General features: G+C 40.3%; 2 protein-coding genes and 1 long non-coding RNA gene across 7 annotated transcripts; 1 reads left to right on the plus strand and 2 right to left on the minus strand.

Moving 5' to 3' along the window:
• Nucleotides 1–906: 906 nt before the first annotated feature.
• Nucleotides 907–2,347, minus strand: LOC126410543 (uncharacterized). The gene is made up of 2 exons (XR_007574724.1): nucleotides 1,375–2,347; nucleotides 907–1,228 (listed from the first exon to the last, which is right to left on the minus strand). It is a non-coding gene; the product is annotated as an uncharacterized LOC126410543 (long non-coding RNA).
• Nucleotides 2,348–10,002: 7,655 nt separating this feature from the next.
• On the plus strand, nucleotides 10,003–12,524 carry LOC116263944 (uncharacterized). The gene is made up of 3 exons (XM_031643780.2): nucleotides 10,003–10,480; nucleotides 10,829–11,179; nucleotides 11,902–12,524. Exons 1-3 carry the CDS (start codon nucleotides 10,178–10,180, stop codon nucleotides 12,397–12,399), a joined length of 1,152 nt encoding a protein of 383 aa, XP_031499640.1. The 5' UTR covers nucleotides 10,003–10,177; the 3' UTR covers nucleotides 12,400–12,524.
• Nucleotides 12,525–16,428: 3,904 nt separating this feature from the next.
• LOC116264373 (vacuolar-sorting receptor 7) lies at nucleotides 16,429–22,869 on the minus strand. Of its 5 annotated transcripts, none has more exons than XR_007574715.1 (12): nucleotides 21,458–22,869; nucleotides 21,208–21,296; nucleotides 20,993–21,062; nucleotides 20,685–20,768; nucleotides 20,511–20,587; nucleotides 20,270–20,351; nucleotides 18,042–18,124; nucleotides 17,849–17,912; nucleotides 17,618–17,746; nucleotides 17,132–17,235; nucleotides 16,891–17,041; nucleotides 16,429–16,790 (listed from the first exon to the last, which is right to left on the minus strand). XR_007574715.1 is itself a non-coding variant. In XM_031644532.2 (12 exons), the coding sequence occupies exons 1-11, from the start codon at nucleotides 22,482–22,484 to the stop codon at nucleotides 16,943–16,945; spliced, it is 1,908 nt and encodes a 635-aa protein (XP_031500392.1). In that variant the 5' UTR covers nucleotides 22,485–22,869; the 3' UTR covers nucleotides 16,429–16,790; nucleotides 16,939–16,942. The 5 variants fall into 5 exon arrangements, 3 of the variants coding, with proteins under 3 accessions (XP_031500392.1, XP_031500391.1, XP_031500390.1); XR_004174825.2 differs by having other exon boundaries at nucleotides 16,429–16,793; XM_031644532.2 differs by having other exon boundaries at nucleotides 16,939–17,041.
• Between the last annotated feature and the right edge of the window lie 793 nt (nucleotides 22,870–23,662).

Raw genomic sequence — 23,662 nt, forward strand, 5'->3', positions numbered from 1 at the left:
GCGAATCCATGGCGAGCTCTATAGCAGAACTGGTTCCATTCGGTCTATTTCTTTGCGTCTGCAGCTGACTTCATACCAGCGCAGTGTCCGGCGAAGGTCCGGTTGTCGCCAAATCCTGGGCTTCCTGTTCTCACCTGAGTCGAGACTCTCCTCGCTCTGGTGAAGTGACTCTACTCAGCACAATCCCTTTCTGTAATTATCCTTTGCGATTCTCATTAGATTGTCCGCGTACTGGCGCCATCTGCTTGGACCGGAGAAGACCGGCTGCCATGTACGGCTGTGAGCTACAGACATTCGGTAGGCATGCCCTTGTCTTGTGAGGTGTTGAGCCTTTGGAGGTGGTCCCTATCCTACACGGCTGCTTTCTGCGACGAGTTGCCAGACGAGGCCCCAACTGATACAATCTCTGTTTCACCCTATCGAGCGGGGGGCGTATTCGGGTATCAGCCTTGCTGAGGACTCTTCCAAAGCGCCTACGTGCAGCGAACACAGCCCCGAGTTGATTACCCCATTGCCGAGGCCTGTCCTATTGGCTTAAGCGTGTGGATTGGATGCTAATAGGCATGCATGCTGCGAGAGATTTAAATCTATGTATCGCATGTACGTTTGCATTCATTAAAGCCTACATTCAATCAGTGGCATGAGTGGTGAACCTTATTTGATTTATTTGTAGACCCTTCAAGTAAGAATACAAGTAGGATCACTCAAGCCTTAGGGCCCATTTAATTGTCGGGTGAAATTTAACGTAGTAAATTTATCATTAACTATGTTTGATGCACAAGGTAGAAAAATGAAGAGACTTTTTAGAAAAATGATTTGCAAAACTGAGTTACAATTCATGCGGAATCCGTATGAATAGTGAATTAGATAAATTAGGGTATGCACATATAAATTACACATAGGAGATAAAAGCAATTGAAACTTCAAGAATAGATCATTGATCTTTCACAATCATAAAATTCATGAACCACATAAAGGCAAAACAAATTTTAGTTACACGGCATCTCAAATCTTGTCGACTCTTCTTATGCACTTAAAACACTTTCTAGCCGTTCACATGGCATCTGCTGTTTAGTAATTCATTGACACTGCCCGAAAGATACATCAAGTGTTCAACTATTTGAAAGGACAGCACCATACTTGTTCTCAGCTTTTGCCTTTTCATTCTCTTCCCATGCTTTGATCAGGGACAGTTTCTTCTCACTTTCAACCTTTGCAAGAACAGCATCTAACACCACAATCATATCAAAGGGAAAAATGATTACGCATTAGAGCAAAGCTTCGCAAAATTCAGCAAGGACAACCAATATAACTGATAGATGTGAAGTTCAGATTCTTCAGCAGATAGTATAGTAGCTAGCTGTTAAGACACACCTCTGTTAGTAGAAACTCTTGAATCTTTCTCTAGAGCAGGGGGGAGCTGGTTCTGCAACCTCTGATGATAGGAAAGATTTAAATGCCACAGAAGAAGATTATTTCATAGTTCTTACAAATTCATGTCAGTAACAACGAGAGGAAAAATCCATCAGCAGCCACAGACCATATACTTAAACCACCAGCAAGATTTATTCCAAATTCATGTCAGTAACAACCAGAGGAAAAATCCAAAAGTAGTAAGTATCCTCAACCTGAAAAATCGAAGCCAGAACCTTGTCACACTAATGTTTAATAGCAATTCTGAATATACAGAATAACAATCATTGGAAGTACCGAATAGGAACCTCTCCAGTAGAAGTAAAAGCCAAAATATTTACCTCGCCTTTCTTTGAATTTAAAATTTAAAACAGAAAGCTGAATCAGTATCAATAGCAGATCTGTCGATTTTGTCAAATTATATGTGGGTAGCGGCTGAATCTGGTTTTCACAGGAAGAGAGAGTCGAATCATGGATAAACAATTGAGTAGATGACTTCAGCCCATTCAAATTTACCGAACAAGTGATCAATGGAAACAGATAGGAATATAAGCATTACCGTTATTGCTCCCTGTTGTTGTATAGAAAAATGCCAAAACAAAAAACAACACGAATCAAAATTCCAAAAATACAAGAAATTAACAGAAAAGGCATGAGATTAAAGTTAGCTCGGCCGGGAGACAAGGCACAAACGTTGGAGGGCAGAGGGGAAGATGGGCTTTAAATGGGAAGGAGGGCAGATGGGAGAGTTGGAGGGCAGAGGGGAAGATGGGCTTTAAATGGGAAGGAGGGCAGATGGGAGTGTTGGAGGGCAAAGCGGAGCCTGGATCGTGAGAGCGGCGATGGTGAGAAGGCTCGAATGCGAGGGAGGAAGGGTTGCTGTCGAGGGTTGCCGTCGACTGGAGAGGAGACAAGTGAAAGAAATGAGGGAAGGAAAAAGTGGAGTGGGTGAAATTTCACCCACTCAAAAAAGGAAAAACTTTTACGATGTTTGATACGTCGTGGGACGGGCGGGTGAAATTTCACTCGCCCGTACACATTTCAACCGTTTCCCCCTTTTTACCCGGGCAATCAAATGGGTCCTTCGCTACATCAACTTAAGAAATGGTTTAAAGGACAAGATAACAATATACTCGTTGAGCCAACCTATTGAAAGAGAGGCACAATATTTGACGACTTACCTTAGTACACAGACGCACAATCCTGTTGACACACCATTGTTGTATCATAATCTTTTTGAGCTTCTATCTTCATTCAAGAGAGATACATGGTTGTGTGTATTGGTATGTAATATTTTCATAAAAATTGTGTATTTTGAAATATTATATTAACATCTACTTTAACATATAGAAACAGAAAAAATATGAATTCCCACAAGAAGACACAACACCTCTATAGAAGTGAGTTATGCATAAATATATACAACTATATAAAAATTGGAGGCATGAGTTTAAGAATTATTCATAGAACCTATAGGTCTTCACATTAATGCCAAAGTAGTGAAATTCATAAACAAGTACAACACCTCACAAAATCATGTAAGTCCATTACGAACTATTTTATTGAAGATAAGTCAAAGACATATATATATTTCATATATTAATGGGTGTAATTTAAAGACAACATTACATAAAAAAATGTGAATATTTTATGTATGAATGTGCTTTCGTGTTGCGAGAAATCAGTGAAAAAAATGCACAGCCGCATGATAGATCGAAGTATTTATATACAACTGACACACATAGTTTTGCACGTTTTAAGGAGAATGAGGTACATGTTATCTGTATTAACTGATATTTTGTAATGCAATATACAGCTTGGAGAAAGGTTTGAGCAGTCATCACGTGTTGAGCTATTCATTGTTACTAGAGCCAGCAAGAACTTGAAGTACCCAAACTCTGAAACCAATGTTGTGATTGTAAGTTGCATTCATATAGTTACATTCTTTTATCACAACTACAAATAATTACATTTTTCATAAAATATGTGATCATATTTTATAGGATCAACTGAAAAAGCAACTTCAAACATTGTCTGAAGGGATGTAAGATATACCAGAAAGTAATGACGTTAGTCTCGAATGATGGAATATGGGAGACATGGTAAAGAACAGATAATGGGGCTTGGTGTCAGTCATTTTCAGTCCAGTTCGTCCCCTAATTTGAGCATCATATGTACCCTACGTGAAGAAAATGCATTATTGAAGGATAAACTTTTTGCAATTGAGTCTCAGTTTCTTCAATCTCTTTTGCAAGTTACTCGGTTTATAGCACAACAGCTTAGGCATGTAAGTTACACAACATTTAACTTTATGTAATGAGCTCTATTTGTTAAAACTTCATTTCTGATAGTCCTAACATATTTTCTTATTGTTCATTGTATACAAGCCGACACCGCCAAACTTTGCACGATTTCTACCTCCATAATAACATTACCGTAGGAGCAATTTTTGTTCATGTTTTCATAAATTCAAACTTCAGTTAATTAGCTGTGTTGTAATGTAAGTTCAAACATTTGTTATGTATATTTGTTTGGTTTATGTGCATTTAACTGTTTTATTTATTTCATTTGATACATGAAACATGTAAGCAGGTTAATTATTTGTATATGTATTTTCAATTTTCGAAAAAAATTATGTCATACGTTGGTTAGAAAAAAATAAAACACTTTCACCGATGTTTGCTATATTGTCGGTAAAAAGATTAATAGTGACGTTTAGAAAATGTTAGTTAAAGTATTACTAAAGTCTGATATAGTGTCAGTAAACAGTTTTACCGATGTTTTCTATATTGTCGGTAAAAATGTTTACCAACATATACCATTGTGTTGATAAAAAGTTTTACTGATCTCCTTATGGGTGTTGGTAAAAAACTTATTAACAAGGTGCTTTGGACATCAGTAATAATTTATATTTAGATACATGCTACAGTGCGTCGCTGATGGTCTCTCCATCGACGTGCGGTTCTAGAATGTTTGTGATAGTTTTTATCAATGTTTTTTTCACCAACAATCTACACATACATTGAAAAAACCTTTACCAACGTGTGCTCATGTTTCACCAACATTTTTTGGCCTACTTGGTAATTCGTTGGTTTTTGTAGGGTCCACTAAAAGAGGGGTGGGGTGGTAGTGGTTTGGTAGGTAAAAAAAAAAACAAAGGGTCTTCTATAGCAAACTAACTAGTCTTGTTGCAATGGGGAATGAAACTATGTTATACAAGTAGGGACACTGTCACTTAAGAGTGTTTCATTAATCTACTTCAAAGATTATGGTAAGGTTCACAGAACTAGGTGTTTATGAATCTGCATTAATTTTTGAAGCAGATTGATGGAACACTCAGAAAGTGTTCTATTTGTCAAAAGACTCACAAAACACTTGTGTTACTGATTCCAACATAAAGATTCAAACATGGATGACATATATTAGTTGCCAACTATGTTCCTGCTGGACTATGCAATCACAGCAGAGGATATATATTTCGTGTGGTAAGGTTTGAGTAAAGTTCACGAGTAGAGGTTGAATCCAACCCAAAACATGAACTGCGGACAGCCCAGTGATTACAGTCAAAGCGGATCCTTAACTCCCATACATTGTAACGTGCCTTTGTCCGGCCTACCACTAAAGCCGTGTCACATGAACACATAAAAAACAAGTTAAAATAGACGACATGTGTCAATAATTTGAAACCACAAGTACCTAATTAGATTTTTTGTCCGAAGTAGAACACAAACACATTGTTATGAATATCCAAATCAGAAAAAGTTAATTTCGTCCTTATAAATCTTTTTTATATGCCTTAAGTTGTCCGGCTGCTCATGTGGTGCGAGGCATTTTTGAATGTTGTGTCAATGCCCTAGGGAGGAGAGCTTATGTAGCATGTCCCGACGACGTACTCCAACACTCTTTGATTTGTTGTTTGCGTCTTTAATATTTAGAATTAGAGGAAGATCCTCTTTGTTAATTGAGTTCATTCCCCTATAAACCTAGGGTCAACTTTGGTGATCAAGAACAAGGCAACCTAGAACGGTTTTTGAATTGGGACAATCGTGAAGATGCTCCAGAGAATTGACCGACTGAACTAAATCGGGATCCAATTTTGTTGTGAATGGGTTCAAACTAAAATTCATGCTTTATAAGTGAAAATTTTAAGAGTAAAAAAATAAAAGGAAATTTCTAACGTATGAAAATAAAAAACAAAAAGGGAAAGTGCTACCATATGTCTGCTTTGGATTGGACCTTGTAGCTCTGAGGCGGATCCATAGCTGATTTTGACAACTGCACACTGAAGTGTATGCAAGTTCCACTACTTGGGTTGTCAAACTAGTTATATGCAGTCGGAACCCAATTCCTACAAGGATGGAAATGAGCCAACCGAATTCTTGGAGAGTTGCACATTTATCTATTGATAAGACTGTTCACTATTTCTTGAAGCTCTATCTCTCCCCCAGCTGAACCATAGCCAAGAGAATTAAACCATAAACCAGAATCCCTTGTACAATTTTTTGTCTCAGAGGTGAGAAATGACCAGAGGGACCATGGTCCGCCAAGAGTAAAACACCCTTAAATGGAAAATAAGAAACATAAATCTCCCAAAAGTATCGTATTTCTTTCTTTTTTTTCTTCCTGGGAAATAACAAAAATGTTCCAAAATCCCTTTGGTACATATGTGTTGCGTGTGCTGGGGTGGTACATGCAACACTTTTACTTAGGTGGTGTCCACATAGGGAACTCAATCTATGGAATACCAAGGGACTGGCGGTCTGCCACCCTTCATCACATCGCTCTATTCCATAAGGGCATGTTTGCTAGCCCTGTATTTTACTCGAGATGGGGAATCCAAATTCAAAATTTGAATTTGATGACGGATCCATCAAACAAGGGATAATTTGTTGCTCATTGCATCCCATTCTGGAAATATGTTCCCGAGATTTTTGTCCCACCCCAAGGAGTGAGACAAAAATCTCTACATTAAAAATCTGCCTGTTAGGGCATTGAGAGGGAGCTCTAGCAAGGGTTATTCCCATCAACTTCTTCCATTCCATCAAACACGGAAAAATATTACCCACGTCGAACCAAAATCCCATTCCATCACACATCACAGACAAATTGAATGGGGAGCAAAGTTGCGATTCCACCGATTGTTGGAAGAAGCTTCTGGAATTGGAGCACCCAGTTGATCTTGTTTGTACATGTGTCCTCACTTATATTTGGTCTACTTGGTTCCGATCAGAAAGACTTTTACAGGCGTAGGCAGAAGCTCTTTGTTCAGATGTATAATGACACCCATGCTACTCCAAAACGAGCTTTTTCGATGAAAGGTGCAAAGAAAAGGGTTAATTAAGTGATCTTTTCATGACATTTTTGGGCTCATTTATGCTTTAGAAAGATGCCCAATTAATAGAATTTCAAGCATATATGGAAAAAGTTCGTTTGGTATTAGCTAGCGTTATAAAAAAAATACATCGAACGCCCAACTACTCATAAATATTCATAAAGATCCTCATCCTCCTTTTCACCTAATGATATCCTTTATTATAATAGGACATCATCTTCTTCCCTTTGTGCACATGCATGACGCAGAGCTCCAGGAGGAAAAAGAAAGAAAGAAACTAAAAAGAATTTGTTTGGGGATGATCTCCCTCTTTTTCAGATATCAAGCTTGGTTCTAGCAAGTACAGGATGATATTTTGGGATTTGTGACACCAGAGTAGGCCTGCAAGCTTACATATTTCTTTTTCACTTTTTGTTTCTTCAAATCTGATCTGTCTTTGACTGGACCGATCAGGAGAACTCATATCAGACCAGAGGACCAGTTCCACTACTTTGGTCCAGTACTCAAACAGCTAGTGGAAGCCCCTTTATGAAGCACCAAAATAACGTTCAAGAGGCCGCCATGGATGTGTTCCATAGGAAAGAGACCATTGATATGCAGCCCCTGCTGTTGAGCTGCTTTCTAATGGCTTGGCTACAAACTGAAAGGACGCTGGAATTTTTTGTTTTATTAAGTAATGTCAAAATATTTACTGATAAGTTATTAATTAGAAAGATGAAAAACGCTTTTTATCAGACAGCAGACCAATACCATGAAAATACTTATGTTGGCAACTCTAGTTTGGAAGATGATTGTTGAAGTCTGTAAGAACTCATTTCTTGCCTCACCTGTCCTCAAACACCAGAGCAAAAGAGCAACACCTTCGTGCTTGGAGAAAGTGTAGCTAGCATAGCTGGCCGAATTAGGAGGCCGGTGAAAGTCTGTTCCACAGTTCGATTCCCATGAATGCTACTCTTCACAGTAGATGCTCGGCACTTTAGTTGATGGGTATACCACTCTCCACCCAAGTTTTGAAGCAGTCCTAAACTCCCGGAATAAGAGAAACAGGGATGGGCTTTAGCCTCTTCAACATAACTTCCAATGCTCTGAGAAGGCAGAGTTCTAGTTTAGTCAAGGTTCATGGCAGCCTAGCTTGTTCAATCAAACCATTTGGAATAAATTGTCACTTAAAAAAGGCGAAAATCCCAGTTCAGTTAAGGCATTTAATTTGGCACTTAAAGAGTAGTTGTATGGGTTACTTCACATCAATGACTAGAATGACCTGTGATCGAAATCACTTTCCAATCGTCCAATCCGCAAAGCATCTTTCTGTAACAACCACAAAGCAGTGTCCATGTACACCACTAATCTATGACGTTCTTCACTCATCGTTCTCCATTCGCAAGTATCTTTTGATAGAGAAGACGCCAATCTTCTGCAGGAGGTAATCTAGGGAGACCAAGGGGACAGTTGTATTCTCATGGTTTGATTCCTCGACCCACATCCAGTGCAGTATCAATGATTTATGCGGATTTAGGACCCACATGAATGATGACAGATGTGGAACCTAGCACAGACAACAGTCTATGTTCTATTTCAATAATAGAAGCCTACAGGCCCACCTCACAAGCTTATTCAAGAATATGGTTTTGAGCATATAGGTATTTCCTTGACTTCATTATTCTGCTTCTTGTAATCCCATTCCTAGGCGACATATTTAGTAAACATAACAATCAAATCGTGCACCGGTTACATGCCAATTCCTTGTTTCCTTCCTTCAAGCAATGACTAGATAATTCAGGTGTTAACCAGATTTGGGCATAGCCTGTTTTTATTCTTTTTATCATATCAACGGCAGGATGCTCCAACCACCAAGTTAGGTATTTGGGGATTGAGACCCTTTTAGTTAAGGAAGCCAAGTGTTTCATACTTAGAGTTCACATGTCAGGCTAGGTCGGTCATTAAAAGAAGAGAACATTTAGAGGGTGTCTGGTAATGAGAACACTGCATTCTTTGTAATACGGTACTCTCTGTGTTCCATGAGTGTATTCTTTTTTTGGAATACATTCATGAAACACTATGTTCTGAAGAATATAACGTTTTTTGTGACCATATGCCCTCTTAAATATTGGAGAACAAGCCCAAGCGACCTAGTTATCATGAGTTTAAGTTAAAAAATGGAGCCAATGGAATGAAGCCAGTTCTACAGTGGCTTCAAAATGCCCTGTTTGACCTAAGTGCAGACATATTCCAAGGATAAACAACCAACTAACTCATGCCATATATAATAGACCGGCATTCCCTTCAAACGTATTTGCCTCAAGGGGCATAGCATAGCTAATCGTATTAGTGGACTAGTGAAAGACTAGTCGTCATTTCAATTTTAAATGCACAATATTTTAATTGACAGGTGTATCACTCCCCACCCAAATTTAGAAGTAGCCTTAGATGGGAAGAAAGGGAGTCACTTCGACCACTTCAGGCCTGCAAGAAATTAACGTACATTAAGACATGACAATCATGTAATAAAATCCATTTTTCTTCTACACACGCGCACGTGTATATGCACATAGATGAAACAGCTGCACATAACAGACAGGGCTTCTAGCTTGACGTAGTGGACTAGCAATGCCAAATTCCTCCTCTGCAAATTGAAACATGGCCCGACCATGACTTCTTAACTTGGCTTGGAAGAACAACATTTCTTTGTTTAGGCATTAATTCTTGCCTGTTCCTACTGACCATCTGTGATGTGGATGCTCCACCAAGATAGTGCAGGCAGTTGGGCAATTCAGAAAGCACATATGCGTGCAGAAGTTGTTCAATAGACCAACGAGCAACAGCAAGAGGGAACATGCAAGTTGATGGAATGTCAGGAAAAAAACTCTCTCTATCATTATCTCTCTCTCTGTGGCCTTTTGGTAAAGAGCCAGGTGTCCAAATTAAGACAATGAAGACAATAATCCAATATATATTTTGTCCTTGGAATAGTTATGGATTTGAAGGAGTGCCCATGAATGGGGCCCATCCACCAGATCAGAATCCAGATTTTAATCCATTGGCGTACCCTCTTGGCACAACTGGTTGTATGGCGATCATGGTCATTCCCAATTATTGAGATGCATCTTTGCCCAATTCTTTTGATGACATAAAATTCTCAAGATTTTGGATGCCCCAACAAATCATGGGGGTCCCTTGGGAAAAGGAATAAAGCAAAAGTACCATTGGAACCAGCACGCCTTAGGAGCCCCTCCTTTTTCTTATTCATAACTTTTGTATTTATGAGATCCCTTCTATGCAGTTTTGCAGATGGCCCGTCCCTATTGTCTCTTGCTTTCAAGACTTCTCTTTCTCTCTCTCTCCCCCTCTCCCTCTCCTTCTCTCTCTGCTTTGCCATAAATAAGCTTTCATACACCAGTTCAAGCCCAATCCCAGCAGTTGTATCAATCTGTCATGGGTCCAAGGTCTAGAAGAAGATACCAGCGTGGTTATGGTGAAACACTGTCTCCATTAATGGAGGGACCTTATCCGGAGGATCATGGGGAGAGAGGAAGGAAGGAGAGCTCCTGGGACATCATCAGAGGATGGGTGAGAACACAGATAGAGAAGGGGTCTCTTGCCAACTCCCTGAGCTCTGTCCACGGCTGCGCGAGGTCGGATCCGAAGCTCCTCCTTGGTGTTTTAGGCTGTCCCCTGGCTCCCGTCCCCCTTGTGAATGAGCCACTCCCCCATATCTCCATTAAAGGCACTCCATTTGTAAGTTGTCTCAGTACTCTACCACCAATTCTTTATGTCTTCTGTGCAGTCTTGTGGACTTACTTTACTTTCGCTATCTCATTACCGAACCTGTGAAAGATCTAGTGGGTGCCTTCCTGTCGCTGATCTGTTCTGTTCCCTCATTCTTGTTTCTTTAAAAGGGCAATCGCATCTTTGCTTTACTAAAATTCGTCTGTCATTCGAAATACATTTCCTTTATTAAAGAACCACAGCGTTTTTTAGAAATTAGATGTTATTGTAAGAATGCGGGGCTTTAAGAACGTACTCATTGTTGGCCTAAATATGAGATCTGGCTGTGTTATGTAAACTTTGAACGATACTGTGCAGGAAACTTCTTCTGCGCACTACATTATACACCAGTATGTGGCCGCGACCGGATGCACGAAGCTGCAGCAGGGTAGCAGCAAGAGCATGTACGCGGTGGGGACGGTGACGATGAGCATCTGCGAGTCGGAAATGGCCGGGAAATCTGTGAGGAGCAACGTGAGCAGGGGAGGAGGTGAGTGCGGGTGCTTCGTTTTGTGGCAGATGTGCCCGGACATGTGGTCGGTGGAGCTGGCCTTCGCCGGCAGCAAGATAGTGGCGGGCAGCGACGGCAGGGTGGTCTGGCGCCACACTCCGTGGCTTGGAACCAACGCAGCAAAGGGGCCTCCTCGCCCACTCCGCCGGATCGTTCAGGTTTGCTATGGCCCCCTCTTTCCAATCTCAGAACTTCCCTTTTACAGAGTATGGTCAGAAGCAGAGCAGATAGAATCAGTCTGTTTGCTGTCTAATTTGCCCCTACCATCATGGTATTACCCTGGAATTCCAGTAGCTATGAAAGACCACGATCTGTGTCTCTTTTGCCCAAAACAAAGCTGTTGGTTTACCTCTCACACTCTGACAGGCCCACCTAAGTGGTTCAGATGAAATCATGACACAGAGCCAAGAAACGCAGATTATATTTTTATCCTGTTAATGTTATGATAAAGCCTATTTCAAAGGAATTGATCTGCTTGAAAGAAATGAAAAATGAAAGCAGCTAACAAAATGGCAACAACATCGAATCTGCTTGTAGTGTGTGTGTGTAACTATATATATAATTATATATAGAGAAAGAGAGAGAGAGAGAGAGTACAGAGAGAGAGAGAGAGAGAGAGAGAGAGTACAGAGAGAGAGAGGGGTCCACACTTTGTCCTTGCGTTAAATTTTCAAATTCAAGGTGGTTGGCAGGTTGCAAAACTAAAATATAAGGATCAGATCTTTACCAATTACAAGAAATGCATTACCATGGCCTGGAAGGCAGCCTTTGCCTAAAGCAGCCCCAACGCGTTGCTTTTGCTTTTCACAGACCTATCATTCTGCAATCAACCGAGGAACCCCAATCATTTCAAATGTGAAACGAGTTTCTTTATGGGCAGGGCCTGGATCCGAGGAGTACGGCCGGCATGTTCGCAAAAGCACAGTGCCTCGGCGAGAAGAGGGTCGGTGACGACGAGTGCTTTGTGCTCAAAGTGGCGGCAGACAGGGGAATGCTGGCCGAGAGGAGTGACGGCCCGGCGGAGGTCATCCGGCACGTCCTCTACGGCTACTTCAGCCAGAGGAGTGGCCTCCTGGTCTACTTGGAAGACTCCCACCTGACCCGGGTCGATTCCGGCGCCGCCGGTGCCGTCTATTGGGAGACCATGATCGGAACCAATGTGGATGACTACAGGGAGGTGGATGGTGTGCTTGTGGCTCACTCCGGCAGGTCCGTCGCCAAAGTATTTCGGTTCGGGGACGGGTCCCTGAGGCACAGCAGGATCAGGTTGGAGGAGAGGTGGAGGGTGGAGGATGTTGTTTTCAATGTGCCCGGCCTCTCTGTTGATACCTTCCTCCCTCCATCTGACATCCTGTCAAATGCCTCGTCCGACGTTTGATTTGCTGTTGGATTTTCAAATTTTGAATCATGTAAGAAATATGATGGGTGGCTTTGCTTTGGTATCAAATGTGATGTAAAGGTTATTAATTAGTTCTTCTATATATTCTTTAATTCAACTAAAAAGCATGACCTTTCTTGGGGGGAGGATTATATACATCAATGCGTGTTTGATTACCTCTCATGAAGGATCCATAAATCTGAAATAACATGCTTTTGTTCATGTAACCAACTATTTGCACTAAACTCCGTGGTTCATCAAATTGTAAATCTTATGACAAACCTAAAATCCATTAGCGAGGACCAAGTCCCACCAGTTCTTGATTCCACTATAGAAAATGTGAAGCCCGTGCAAGGAGTCGGTACGTTTCTTAACCCTTTTCCTTTGTCATGTTCATTTTGGCCCGAGGCCTGGATTTAGCCTTTCTCTATGCTCTTTTACCCACTGCCTTAATGGCCTTGCAATAACCTTTGGAAAGTTGGGGGAAATTGACTCCCTGAGCTTCTAAGTGTGAGTACTGGCAGCCACCTGATCCTATTAGAACCATGCAAGGCCTAGGGTGTTTTATCTGGTCCTGGATGAATGCTTGACAAGTGAATGCTGCTTCGGAATGGACATCTTCTTGCTGATTGAAGACTTGAGAGTCAAGTCTGGTATAGCCCACATGAATAGGCTTCCTCTGGACCATGTCTATAGGAGTAGAAAATGGACTTCCTCTGGATCAACAAGCTCAAAGAATGGGTGTGCAACTTGCATCAAGATGTTGCGTATCACAAAAAGATAAAAGATTTGAACCGCATCTTCTTCAAATGTTCGGCTGCTAGAGAAGTGTAGGATGGTATCGCTAGACGTATAGGCCAAATGAGGTGCCCTCTAGGCATTATACAGGCCTTAAAATGGGCGTGGAAAGAAATTTAGGAACCAAACCTATGCAAATGTTAGAAAAACTGGTATCATGTAGTAGTATGAGAAATAACAGGAAACACACAGGCAAGTATGGAGTTAAAAATGTCAAAGAAGCATGTGGAACTATTGCATAGAGTATATTGACAACCTTAAATGCGAAGATGGTAGCTCGAGAATGGTGAAGAACTGGTTGGATGTAGGAATCATGTGGAGTAGCTAGACATGGAGAAAAAACATTGTGGGGAATGCGTATGTTGCCTAGCTCTTGGCATATAAGAGAGGCCTTAAGAGAGTAAAAGCCACCATGATCAGAGACTGTGAAGTTGTTTCAAGTTTGTATAGTGGGTGGCGATTATGGGTTCTGGACCTCTAGAAACCAAAACTTTAATAGAATGAAGTTCTGGGGGAGGACTGGCATGCAGATCATTTTGTGAGCAAACAATGGTGATCGAAGAACCGGGTAGCAACGCTAGTTGATAACAAGGATCACTTGACAGGCTTATCTCAAGGTGCCAAAACGCTATATATTCAACAGAATGGTAGGCAGGAAAGAATGGCCACCATAAGTTACCTCTTATTTATCGCTAACTTTTCTGGAACGGGACATTTAAAAGATGGCATTACACAGATGGGACTTGGAATCCGATGCAGAAAATCTGAGACTAACTCAGTTTCTTTTTTTTTCTTCCTTTTTGTGTTTTTTTTTTCTTGTTTGGTTTGTTTTTTGAATATTTTTATAAATATCCTTCGTATTTGTGTGAATAAAGGTAAGAGGCCTATACCCCATGCAGCCGTTTTTTGGAATGAAAGGACAGGTGCTGGTACCGGTATGGGTTGAAGAATTTTCAAAGAATTTGGATACGGGACATGGCTATATATATATATATATATATATATATATATATATATAAAAGCAAACAAAACAATGTAGCCATTAAAAAAAACTAAATTAAAAAAACTAAGTTGTCAGAAAATTGCCGGTTGCTGAAAAATCTTATTGAATAGATGGAGTTATACAATAGAGAACTTGAACAACCCTTTTGTGTCTATCAAAAACTCTTCATTTTCATTGCATATACATGAGGGTTTAAAGGAAAACCTAATTATTACACAAAAATGGACTTTATCAACTTTGACCGAGTCCAAAAAAGATAGATACGCAATGGATGCGTTGACTGCATTGACACTAGTTTGACCGTATCCGGGCCCTGTCCAAAGGTGTACGCGTACCTCTGTGTTGACATAGATACCTCACCCAAACAAAGTACCCATGTGACAAAGCTTGAAATGTGATGCGAAAATAAAGCAAGCACAGCGAGCAAGACCCGACCATGCTCTAATACCATGTAAAATAAGAAGATAATGATTACGATGAAAATGTTTTCTTTCACAAGATCCAAACAAAAATTCACATCTAGATATATATAAACAGAAAAATAAAATGAAAATGAGTTGCAAAATGATGTTTGTGAAACATAACCATGAAAGAATGACATCGATGGAGATGGTTGGTCCTTTAAATATTCAGTACCATTGAGACATTTCAAATGCAATCAAGCTTGTTTTATTTTTGTAGCTTTGGAGTGAGAATAGCAGGTATCTACTAAACTTCTGACTATTCCGTTTAGGTTCAAAAGAAGCATAATTTCGCCAGTCATCTGTGAAAATCAATCATCTAGACATTTCCTTGTTAAGCTAGCAGCATCGTTTCTCAATTTTGCCATGAAGACTGACTGCAGAATCTGTGATGGCCAGCCATTAAGAGAGAGATGGGGATGATTGGCATAGGCCACACGATGGGTATCCTATTAATCAATAATAGATCAGCATGAGTTAACTCGATTCAACCGTTAGGCTAACCGGATCGGCTAGGAATTTACAAGATACTGATCGATTGGAAGATTCATCATTCTAAATCAAATCCAATTTGATGTCCATGTGCGCATAGCAAACACACACACACCCCACGCAACACAACTTTTAGAGGCCGTTTGCTTGGTATCTATGGAGCTGGAACAGAATGCTCCTGTTCTTGAATGTCACGTCAGTATGATTGCTATGGACCTTCCTCTGATTTAGATAACCATGTTCAGGCTAGCAGTGGTAAACATCCTATACTTGACGATGCATGATGAATCTAAGGTTGGATTTTGACAAGGTGTAGCTCTTTTCAGTAATTAGATAGCTTTTTACTCGACCAAGATTCAAAGGTTTTGAAATGAATCTCCATGGATCCGACTGAGAGGAAGGTCTTCTCTCCCATCTGGCAGCACACTGGACGTCCCTGTCCCTCCTGTCCATGGGATACGAAGGCTGTTCCCGGGGATGAACAAATCAGCCACCGCCCAGGCGAGACTACCCGCTGTAAAATAATGCTGAAGGCAGCTCCGTGGCGAAGAACAAATCAGACAGTTCCAGACTTATGAGTTTCGTAATTTTATGGGCCCAGGAAATACTTTCATCTTTCATGTTCTTCGTTAGAAACTCTGGATTTCTGTGATCTGGAAGATGCTCCGTAGGTCATGAGCAAGCTGAACGAATTCAGCGGCCAGCCCAGAGATGCTTCTTGAAGACATTAAGACATTTGGCAAATGGAACAGTTTGTAAATGTTTCACAAATCTATCCCAATCTTTCGGTCATGTTCATGAAAAACTTAAGTATTGTTCTACTTGTCAAACAGAAACAAAAGGTCATGAATGAAAGTTCACTTTTTATCAGGTCCCACCCGTCCCACAGGGTCGTGAGTAGCGTACATCTGGTGGCACCAAATGTTCCGAAAAGAGTTTGAGAAAAAGCCAACTGTTGGTTTATTTAATGGTATCTAATACTAGTAGCAGCTACGTAATGCAGGCAGCGAATGAAAAAGGATTGATCTAAAATCCGACTCAAATCTAATATGGGTCCACAGAAAACATATTGATCAGAATCTTTCTGATAAATAGATACAATCACAACTGTGAATGTGGAATACCAAGGATGATCCTACTCATGGTACACAAACTGAACTCGAAGAAGCAGAACTGGGGAAAATAGTAAAATTTCAGCCCGTATAAGAAGGCTAGCCAAGACATCAGGCTAATGCATGAGCCACCAAAAAACAAAAGTTCAGAAACATAACCCCATCCAGAAGAAACAGTCACATTCTCATTTTATTCTACGTGCATGTGGCCAAACATTTCTTTGGTCAACAGTATAAATGTATATGTAATGGAACATAGTAGTCTGTAAAAGATTTTGTTGACATTTTTCAAAGCCTAGGTGCGAATAAATGTTACAACGGTGCACCTTCCAAACTCTCTCCCTCTCTCCCATTTTACTGTTACAGTGTCCTATTGTGCGGTAAGTTGAATCCATGTTCTGTATCCTTGTAGGTAGCTGGTGTTTACAGCACAATAACGTCCAGATAAGGTTCAGCTCAGAGGAGACACCAGATTAATGGCTTCGTTCACTTTTAAATTCCCCGTTCCATCTCTACTCACGGCAGCTTCTATTCAACATGAGATAAAATAATTCTGACGGCTGGTTCATGTGGTACTAAGAACAGTAAAAAAAAATTAATAAAATAAAGGACTGGATGGAGCTACCACTATAGTTGGGAAAATGCCATTCTTCTTCAAAATGAAAGTACATACTCGTTCATACAGAGCTTCGTTGTAGAGGTTGAACTTCATTGTTCTGGTTGTCTATTGGCATGTACTGGGACATGATGGCCATGATCTCAGAGTCCATATACGACTGCAAAATGAATCAAACAATTAATCCCATGGTAGAAGATGTAAGGTCATTTTATCAATCCTAATGAAATGTTTCACAAAGGACACGTACCCGAAGCCGGTACTTGTAGAATATGTAACCAACAATACCAATACCAGCAAAACCAGCCAACACAAATAGAGTTATGTACCACCCAAATTGCGAGGAGCTTTTGGCTGAAAAAAGAAAAGACATCAATGATCATTATTGTCCTCATGACCGTTACTGTTAAATACCACCAAAAAGTAACTGTCAAATGTGTTAAAAAGAAGTCCAGCTAATACGCAAGTGACAGTTATGTGCCATAAAAATTCAAGAAGAGTGAAGCCCTATCAACTGAAGGCAGTTCAAGCTTTCAATTAGATAACCTAAAATTTCGCAGAACCTACTGAAAGGTTTATTTCTTAAAAAATTAAGCCACAATCTACCAGTCAGTATCTGTTTTAGAGGCAGAAGCCTACCACAACACAAAAGTCAGGCAGTTGAGATCCGATTTTCTTATTAAAACAAAGGTTATATTGGAAGAAAAGAAGGATATAATTCTCTAAAGATCCCTACCAATACATGTGTCCTGCTCCTTTATGTACAGGCGGTTCCCACCACAACCGCATTCATAACTTCCCCATGTGTTTTTGCAGCTACAACCATCACATTGACATGCCATGCGTTCCTTGCACTCATCCATATCTGGCATATAGTACAACAATTTCAATTGTGCAATACCAGTAAGCATTTAACAAAAAGAGGGCAGCACAGGAACTACAATGAAATTGGCCCGTGAAATTTCACCTTCACATGTATGTCCATCACCACGGAAGCCTTTTGGACATTGGCAGCCCTTCAGGTCAGATTCCTGTTGGAAGGTAGCGCAGAATATGTGGTAACAGAAGATGAATTACTACTAGGTACACAGAAAATTCATGAAAGCACATAATGAAAAGCTAAGAAGTCCTCTTAAGTATGTGAGTTGAGCTGACAGAACTGAGCATGCTGAAAATGTCTGTCCATTTCTAGTCTCTGACCAGCAGCCCCCATGATTTACAGCACACCTTGTAGGGCCAACAGCTAGAAAAGAGAGAGAGCAGAATAAGAAGAAAACACAAAAAAATGGAAATTTTCAAAATTGTAACTATTTTACAATTCAAAAGTGCAACCAAAGTTAGAATTTCTCAGAGCAGCGAAATCATGCACATAAAAAAAAACAGAATATTCCAAAACTGAAGCAATTATTAAGCTAACTTGGATTACCATATGTCTGTGTGTGTTCGACTGTGTGTCTGACCATGCATGCAGTGATCATGATAAAAGTTATTAAAAGGGGGGTTCACATGTTTTATGCATTATATGACTTATATGACTCATGAAGAGAACAGAGGAGAACCCATATTTTTCATCGTTTTCCATTCTTTTGTAAAACAATTTATGTGATTTGTTTAGCAGGAACTAGGCTTACTACAGAATCTTGACCCATTCGCCATCTACATCTTCTAGAGAAAACTTTCATATTGATTCAGATATTGTAGGAGTACCTTCTATTGCATATCCACTATGGAAGAGAATTCTAGTAATGCAAGTCACATTGCAAGCCAACTTCTAAATGAGACACATTCAAAAATATTATAGCAAGAGATAAATGGTTTGAGTTGAAGCTAATGATCAGTCAAAATATAAGTTTTAGCTCACCAATATATGACTCATATCTAATTATGTATCATTATATATCATATATTATTAATTTTTTTAACACTGTCAAGTGTTGTTACAAAAACGTGATACTTCATAAATTTAAGCTAGTGAAAGAAGCTGATTGTATGTTGTACATAACTTGAAAAAAACCACTTAAAGAGAAGTATTATAATGAAAAATTTTGAAATTAGTAGACGGTTGATGTTAACCTATTAGTCGACACTTGGTAGACATATCAGGACATAGAAAAAGTAAGGAAAATGAGTTTATAGCATTACTTCTCAAGTCAATGTGATCTTACATGCACCCCTGGATACAAACTTTTATAATAACTTCCACTCTGCTTATGAACGAAATTGGACGTTTACTATGATACAGGTGGCTACTGAGAGTGCAGCGATTGGAAAATTGACAAAGAGGAAGCTCATAAATAAATAAGAAAGCATTTGACCGTGCATGGTCCCAAAAAGTTAGAATGCCATTTCTATAGCATCTCTACATGTGTCAGATCAGTTAAATGTGGAGATGAAAGGTTACAACAGACAAACAGATGCATGTTACTGGTCAAGCAGGCAATAACTAAGCATTTTTACACTTTGAATTATTTCAACAGGAATAATTAAACCACAATTAGCATATTAGGAGCATAATCACGATGGATTGGAAAACAGACACAACAAAGGATAACAATATGGTGTTGGTGGCTCCACTAACTGCCAAGGAGTTTAGTTGGAATGCGATTAGGGGAACTTGAAAATTCACTATCATATCTAATCTTCCTTCTTAAACACATTCGTCAGCCATAAAAACAATTGGTTATGTATTAGTCTGTGACAAGAGATATGTACCGATTTAGGCATTTTTGTTTGATGATTGTGTGAACAGGTCCAGGTCAGTGCAACTTCATATTTCTAACTGTTGAAGGTTCCGTTCTCACTCAAAAATACACAGCTTAGATCCTCAATCAGATCCCACAACTTTGACAACAGCAACAATTGAGTCATCCTCAAACAACTTGCTCTGCTAATGAGCATGAAAGGATTTATACACTGCAAACCGTTTAAGGATTCTTGCTCATGAACCTCTGGCTTACAAATCTCTATTTTTAATCTCTATATCCTATGGACAACATCTTCCCCACACCAATGATGAGAGTTGGTTTTACACAAAATGCTAGAACATATCATGAACCAATGTTAATACTGTTGAATCTAACTGAACTCAGCAATGCATCTCTTAAACAGACAGGCAATAAGGGCACCCACGGTGCTCAAACCCTTGATCAGGGGATGTGGATTTTCAAAAAGCTCAAAATCACAATCTGAAATTTCTGAAAATTCTCGCCAAAAAGATTTTGAGAAATGAACTGTGCTCAAAGTACCATCAGCCCTCACCCCTCCAAAAAGATAAAATTCTGCCTCCAGCACTCACGGACCCACCTAGTGTCACCCCTTGTTGGCAATATACGATCTCAATAATAACAAAAATCAACACATTGATCAGAAGTGGAACCAAGTTGCTGACCTTCACAATGCTTATAACCATCTCCCTCGTACTGAACACCATTCACTGATGGACATTTGCACACTCTTCCCCTGAACGTGTCCTACTTGAATCAAAAGGATTCAAGGAAAAAAAAGATAGAGAGAGAGAGAGAAGCAAGCAAGGGTTAGCATCCATAAAAATAGTTGTGCATAACACATTGAAACATTGTCAAGAATAAGTACAGTAAGGTTGAAAAGTGAGCAGATCTGATGAAAACTACCTTGCAAGCAGTAATATTAGTTTTTGTGTCCTGCCAACAGCCACCATTATTTTCCACGCATTCATTTGTCTCGATGTCTGAATGGACAAGGAAGACAGCAAATGGAATAAGCAATCAACTAAGATACTAATATTTGTAAAGAAAACAAAGGCATGCATGCATCAGTTGACCAACCTCCATTTAAGCAAATTGCAGGTTCAGTTGTCTCCTCAAAACCAGCACAGATAGCTCTTAGAACAGCAGTTCTCTCCAGGTTCCCTTCACGGAAATAGTAACGGGAGAACTTAAAATAAAACTGATATGGTCAAGATCATACTGTAAATACTAAACCAACAAGCCTCCCTTAATAGAACCGTATTCTTAATGCACTTCCTCGTTAACCCCAAGAATTGCTCATTACTGTATGACGGATTCAGTAAGCAAATAATGCCACCTTTAATGATACATGAAAAATTATCAAGTTGCAGATCTAGTATGAATACCTCGATACTGCACATCGTTGATGACCAATGTGGGCAAAATAGTAACATCGCCTCGTGATCCTCGCCCAACCTGCAAACCAGCACGAGATGATGACATATGTGCGGACTTCAGCACTAAAAGGTTCAGTGCTAAACCAATTAAAAAAGTTTATTGTCTAGCTCCTAAATGATGACCAAGTCGCATAAGATGAGAAACAGGAGCCGAATTCAAGAACCTGCAGCTCCTGTTCCAACTTCAGAACAGGATTCTCAGCATCCGCCTCCGGATCACCCATACACTCCCGAACCTTTTCGATTGACAAATCTGATCAAATCAGAGAGGAACCAATATCAATTTTTCTCCTTCTCAAAACCACCAGCATCAATTTTGTTGTGCCTTTGAGACACACCAACATGAAAAAAAATCACAGATACAGTGCAAATAAGACAGAGTTAACACAAAAATAGTATAAAAGATCCACCCACACAAAGACTTGATGACTTCCTCTGCACAGTCCTGATTGTACTTCTTCTCACTCATGCGGCACCTAATATGGAAATCCGTCACATAATCCCACCACAACCACGGCCTCTTACTCTCATTAGCCACTCTGTGAACACATAATTGCCTCAAGTTCTCCATCAGGACATCTTTCCCATCATACCCACGTTCGAAATCCTTCTCCGGATCGGGCGCACAGTATCTCCCATGATTAATGCACTGGGATTTGCATTGCTTGGTCAAGATGAACGCTTCTGGGCAATACCAGGTAATATAATGGGGGGTGAATTGTGTGTAACCTCCCTTCTCCAGCAGCTGGGCGTGGCCCCTGAAGTTCTTCACGAACTCCATCTGCTCATCACACCGAACTCCGCATTCATCGTTGCTGTTCGTCCAAAGTTCGTACTCAACGCGGTTATCCGGATGCGGCATGGACTCTCCCCAATCGATCTTGATCACCACCTCCTGCCCCTTGGTCAGCGCTTTCTTGAGGCTGTCGCCGAAGGACCGCTCGATCAAGGCGGATGGGATGGTGATATTCCTCATATAGGCCTGCGACTGCGTCTCTTCTTCTGGGGATTCCATAGTGATCAGGGGCTCGTCCCGGTCGTCGGCAACGAGCACGGCTTTGGCGCCGGCCTGCTGCGCGTTCCAGACCTTCAGGGCGAAGAAGCATCCTCCTCGGTCGATCAGGACAATCAGAGGGCGGCCCGAGGTCTCGTGCTTGAAGGGGGAGTCAAAGGCGTTGCACGCCATGGAGGAAGGGGAGGAGGTGGAAGGATAGAACAGGACGCCCATCATGCTGCCGCCGTAGTCGGGAACGCCGAAATTGCCGATGGAGCTGTCGTGCTTGGACTTGAGGTCGTCCGGAGACACCACCGTGATGCTGCTCTTCTCCACCACGAAGCGAGATGTCACCGAGACGACGGTGGTAGAGAGCAGGACAAGGCAAAGGAGGAGGTGGGCATTCATTGGCGATGGTGGTGGTAGTGCCACTTGCTTCGGAGTCATCTTCTTCTGAATTTTTCTGCAGAAGAACGAAGAATTGTTTTGGTGATGATCGTGGTGTTGCTATTTGGCTTCTCTATAGATTTTCTGTGTCCCAGCAGAAGAAAGGAAGAAGAATTTTGCGGATGGTGGTCGCATTGAGGAAGAAGAAGAATGAGAAGAAAGGGTTGAATTCTGGAGGCTGCAATCCTTTGAGGTGGTCAGATGGTGGCGATGACTTCGCCTTGAGGGGGGGAGAAAGAGAGCAGAAGGCTTGGTTTTTCGGACAATTCTTGAGTTGATCGGGCTATTTAATAGAAAATGGAATTTGAAAATTGTTTATAGTTGAAGCGTCGGTCGTCTGGTTAGTTGAATCTCAAGTTGAGTTTTGTTTAATCTGAAGAAATTGGAATTCGGAGAGAGAGAGGAGCTGCGTGTGCTTGACGTCGACATATATAGAGAGAGAGAGAGAGAGAGAGAGAGAGAGAGGTAACGACGTGTTGGAAGGGTAGGGGAGTTTAAAATATCTCTCATAAATATATATATATTGAAGTCCAGGGAACAGGAGTATGGAATAATGAAAGAATCGAAGTTTGGTGAGAAAGAGAGAGATTTCCCTTGGACAGGTTTTCATTTGATATTTGCCGCGAAGCCCGCATTTTCTCCAAATTCTAAACACCACCGTAATAATTTTGGATAAGTGGAATCTGAAGATGTCAAGGACTTTATATTACTTTATATTAAAAAGAGCTCAACTTCGATTGATTATAGGGATGTTAATATATATGATTTGAACCAGTATGTAATCAAATTGTTTCGAAAAAATCAGATGCAAAAACAAAAGATTAACATCAGATTATAGAATTTTGATTTAAGAAATGACATTTGATCGGATTCGGATTTGCATTTATATATATATATATATATATATATATATATATATATATATATCCAATTGGATTTGGATTCAGATTGGATTGAGTTTTAAATAAATATCCTATATCTAATAATCTTACATTTTGAAAATTGATGAGATTCCGTTCAAAGTTTGGACTTGGATTCGGATGTCAATGTAAAAATCAAACATTCTGATCATGAAATTGGATTTTGGATTCAGATTCATATATGACTTATTTTTGTTTGTATTTGAATTGAAAATCAAATTTAAATATGTGAATATCCAGAAAGGACAAATACAGTTA

This window comes from Nymphaea colorata, chromosome 11 (assembly GCF_008831285.2).
Source record: "Nymphaea colorata isolate Beijing-Zhang1983 chromosome 11, ASM883128v2, whole genome shotgun sequence".
NCBI classification, from domain to species: domain Eukaryota; kingdom Viridiplantae; phylum Streptophyta; class Magnoliopsida; order Nymphaeales; family Nymphaeaceae; genus Nymphaea; species Nymphaea colorata.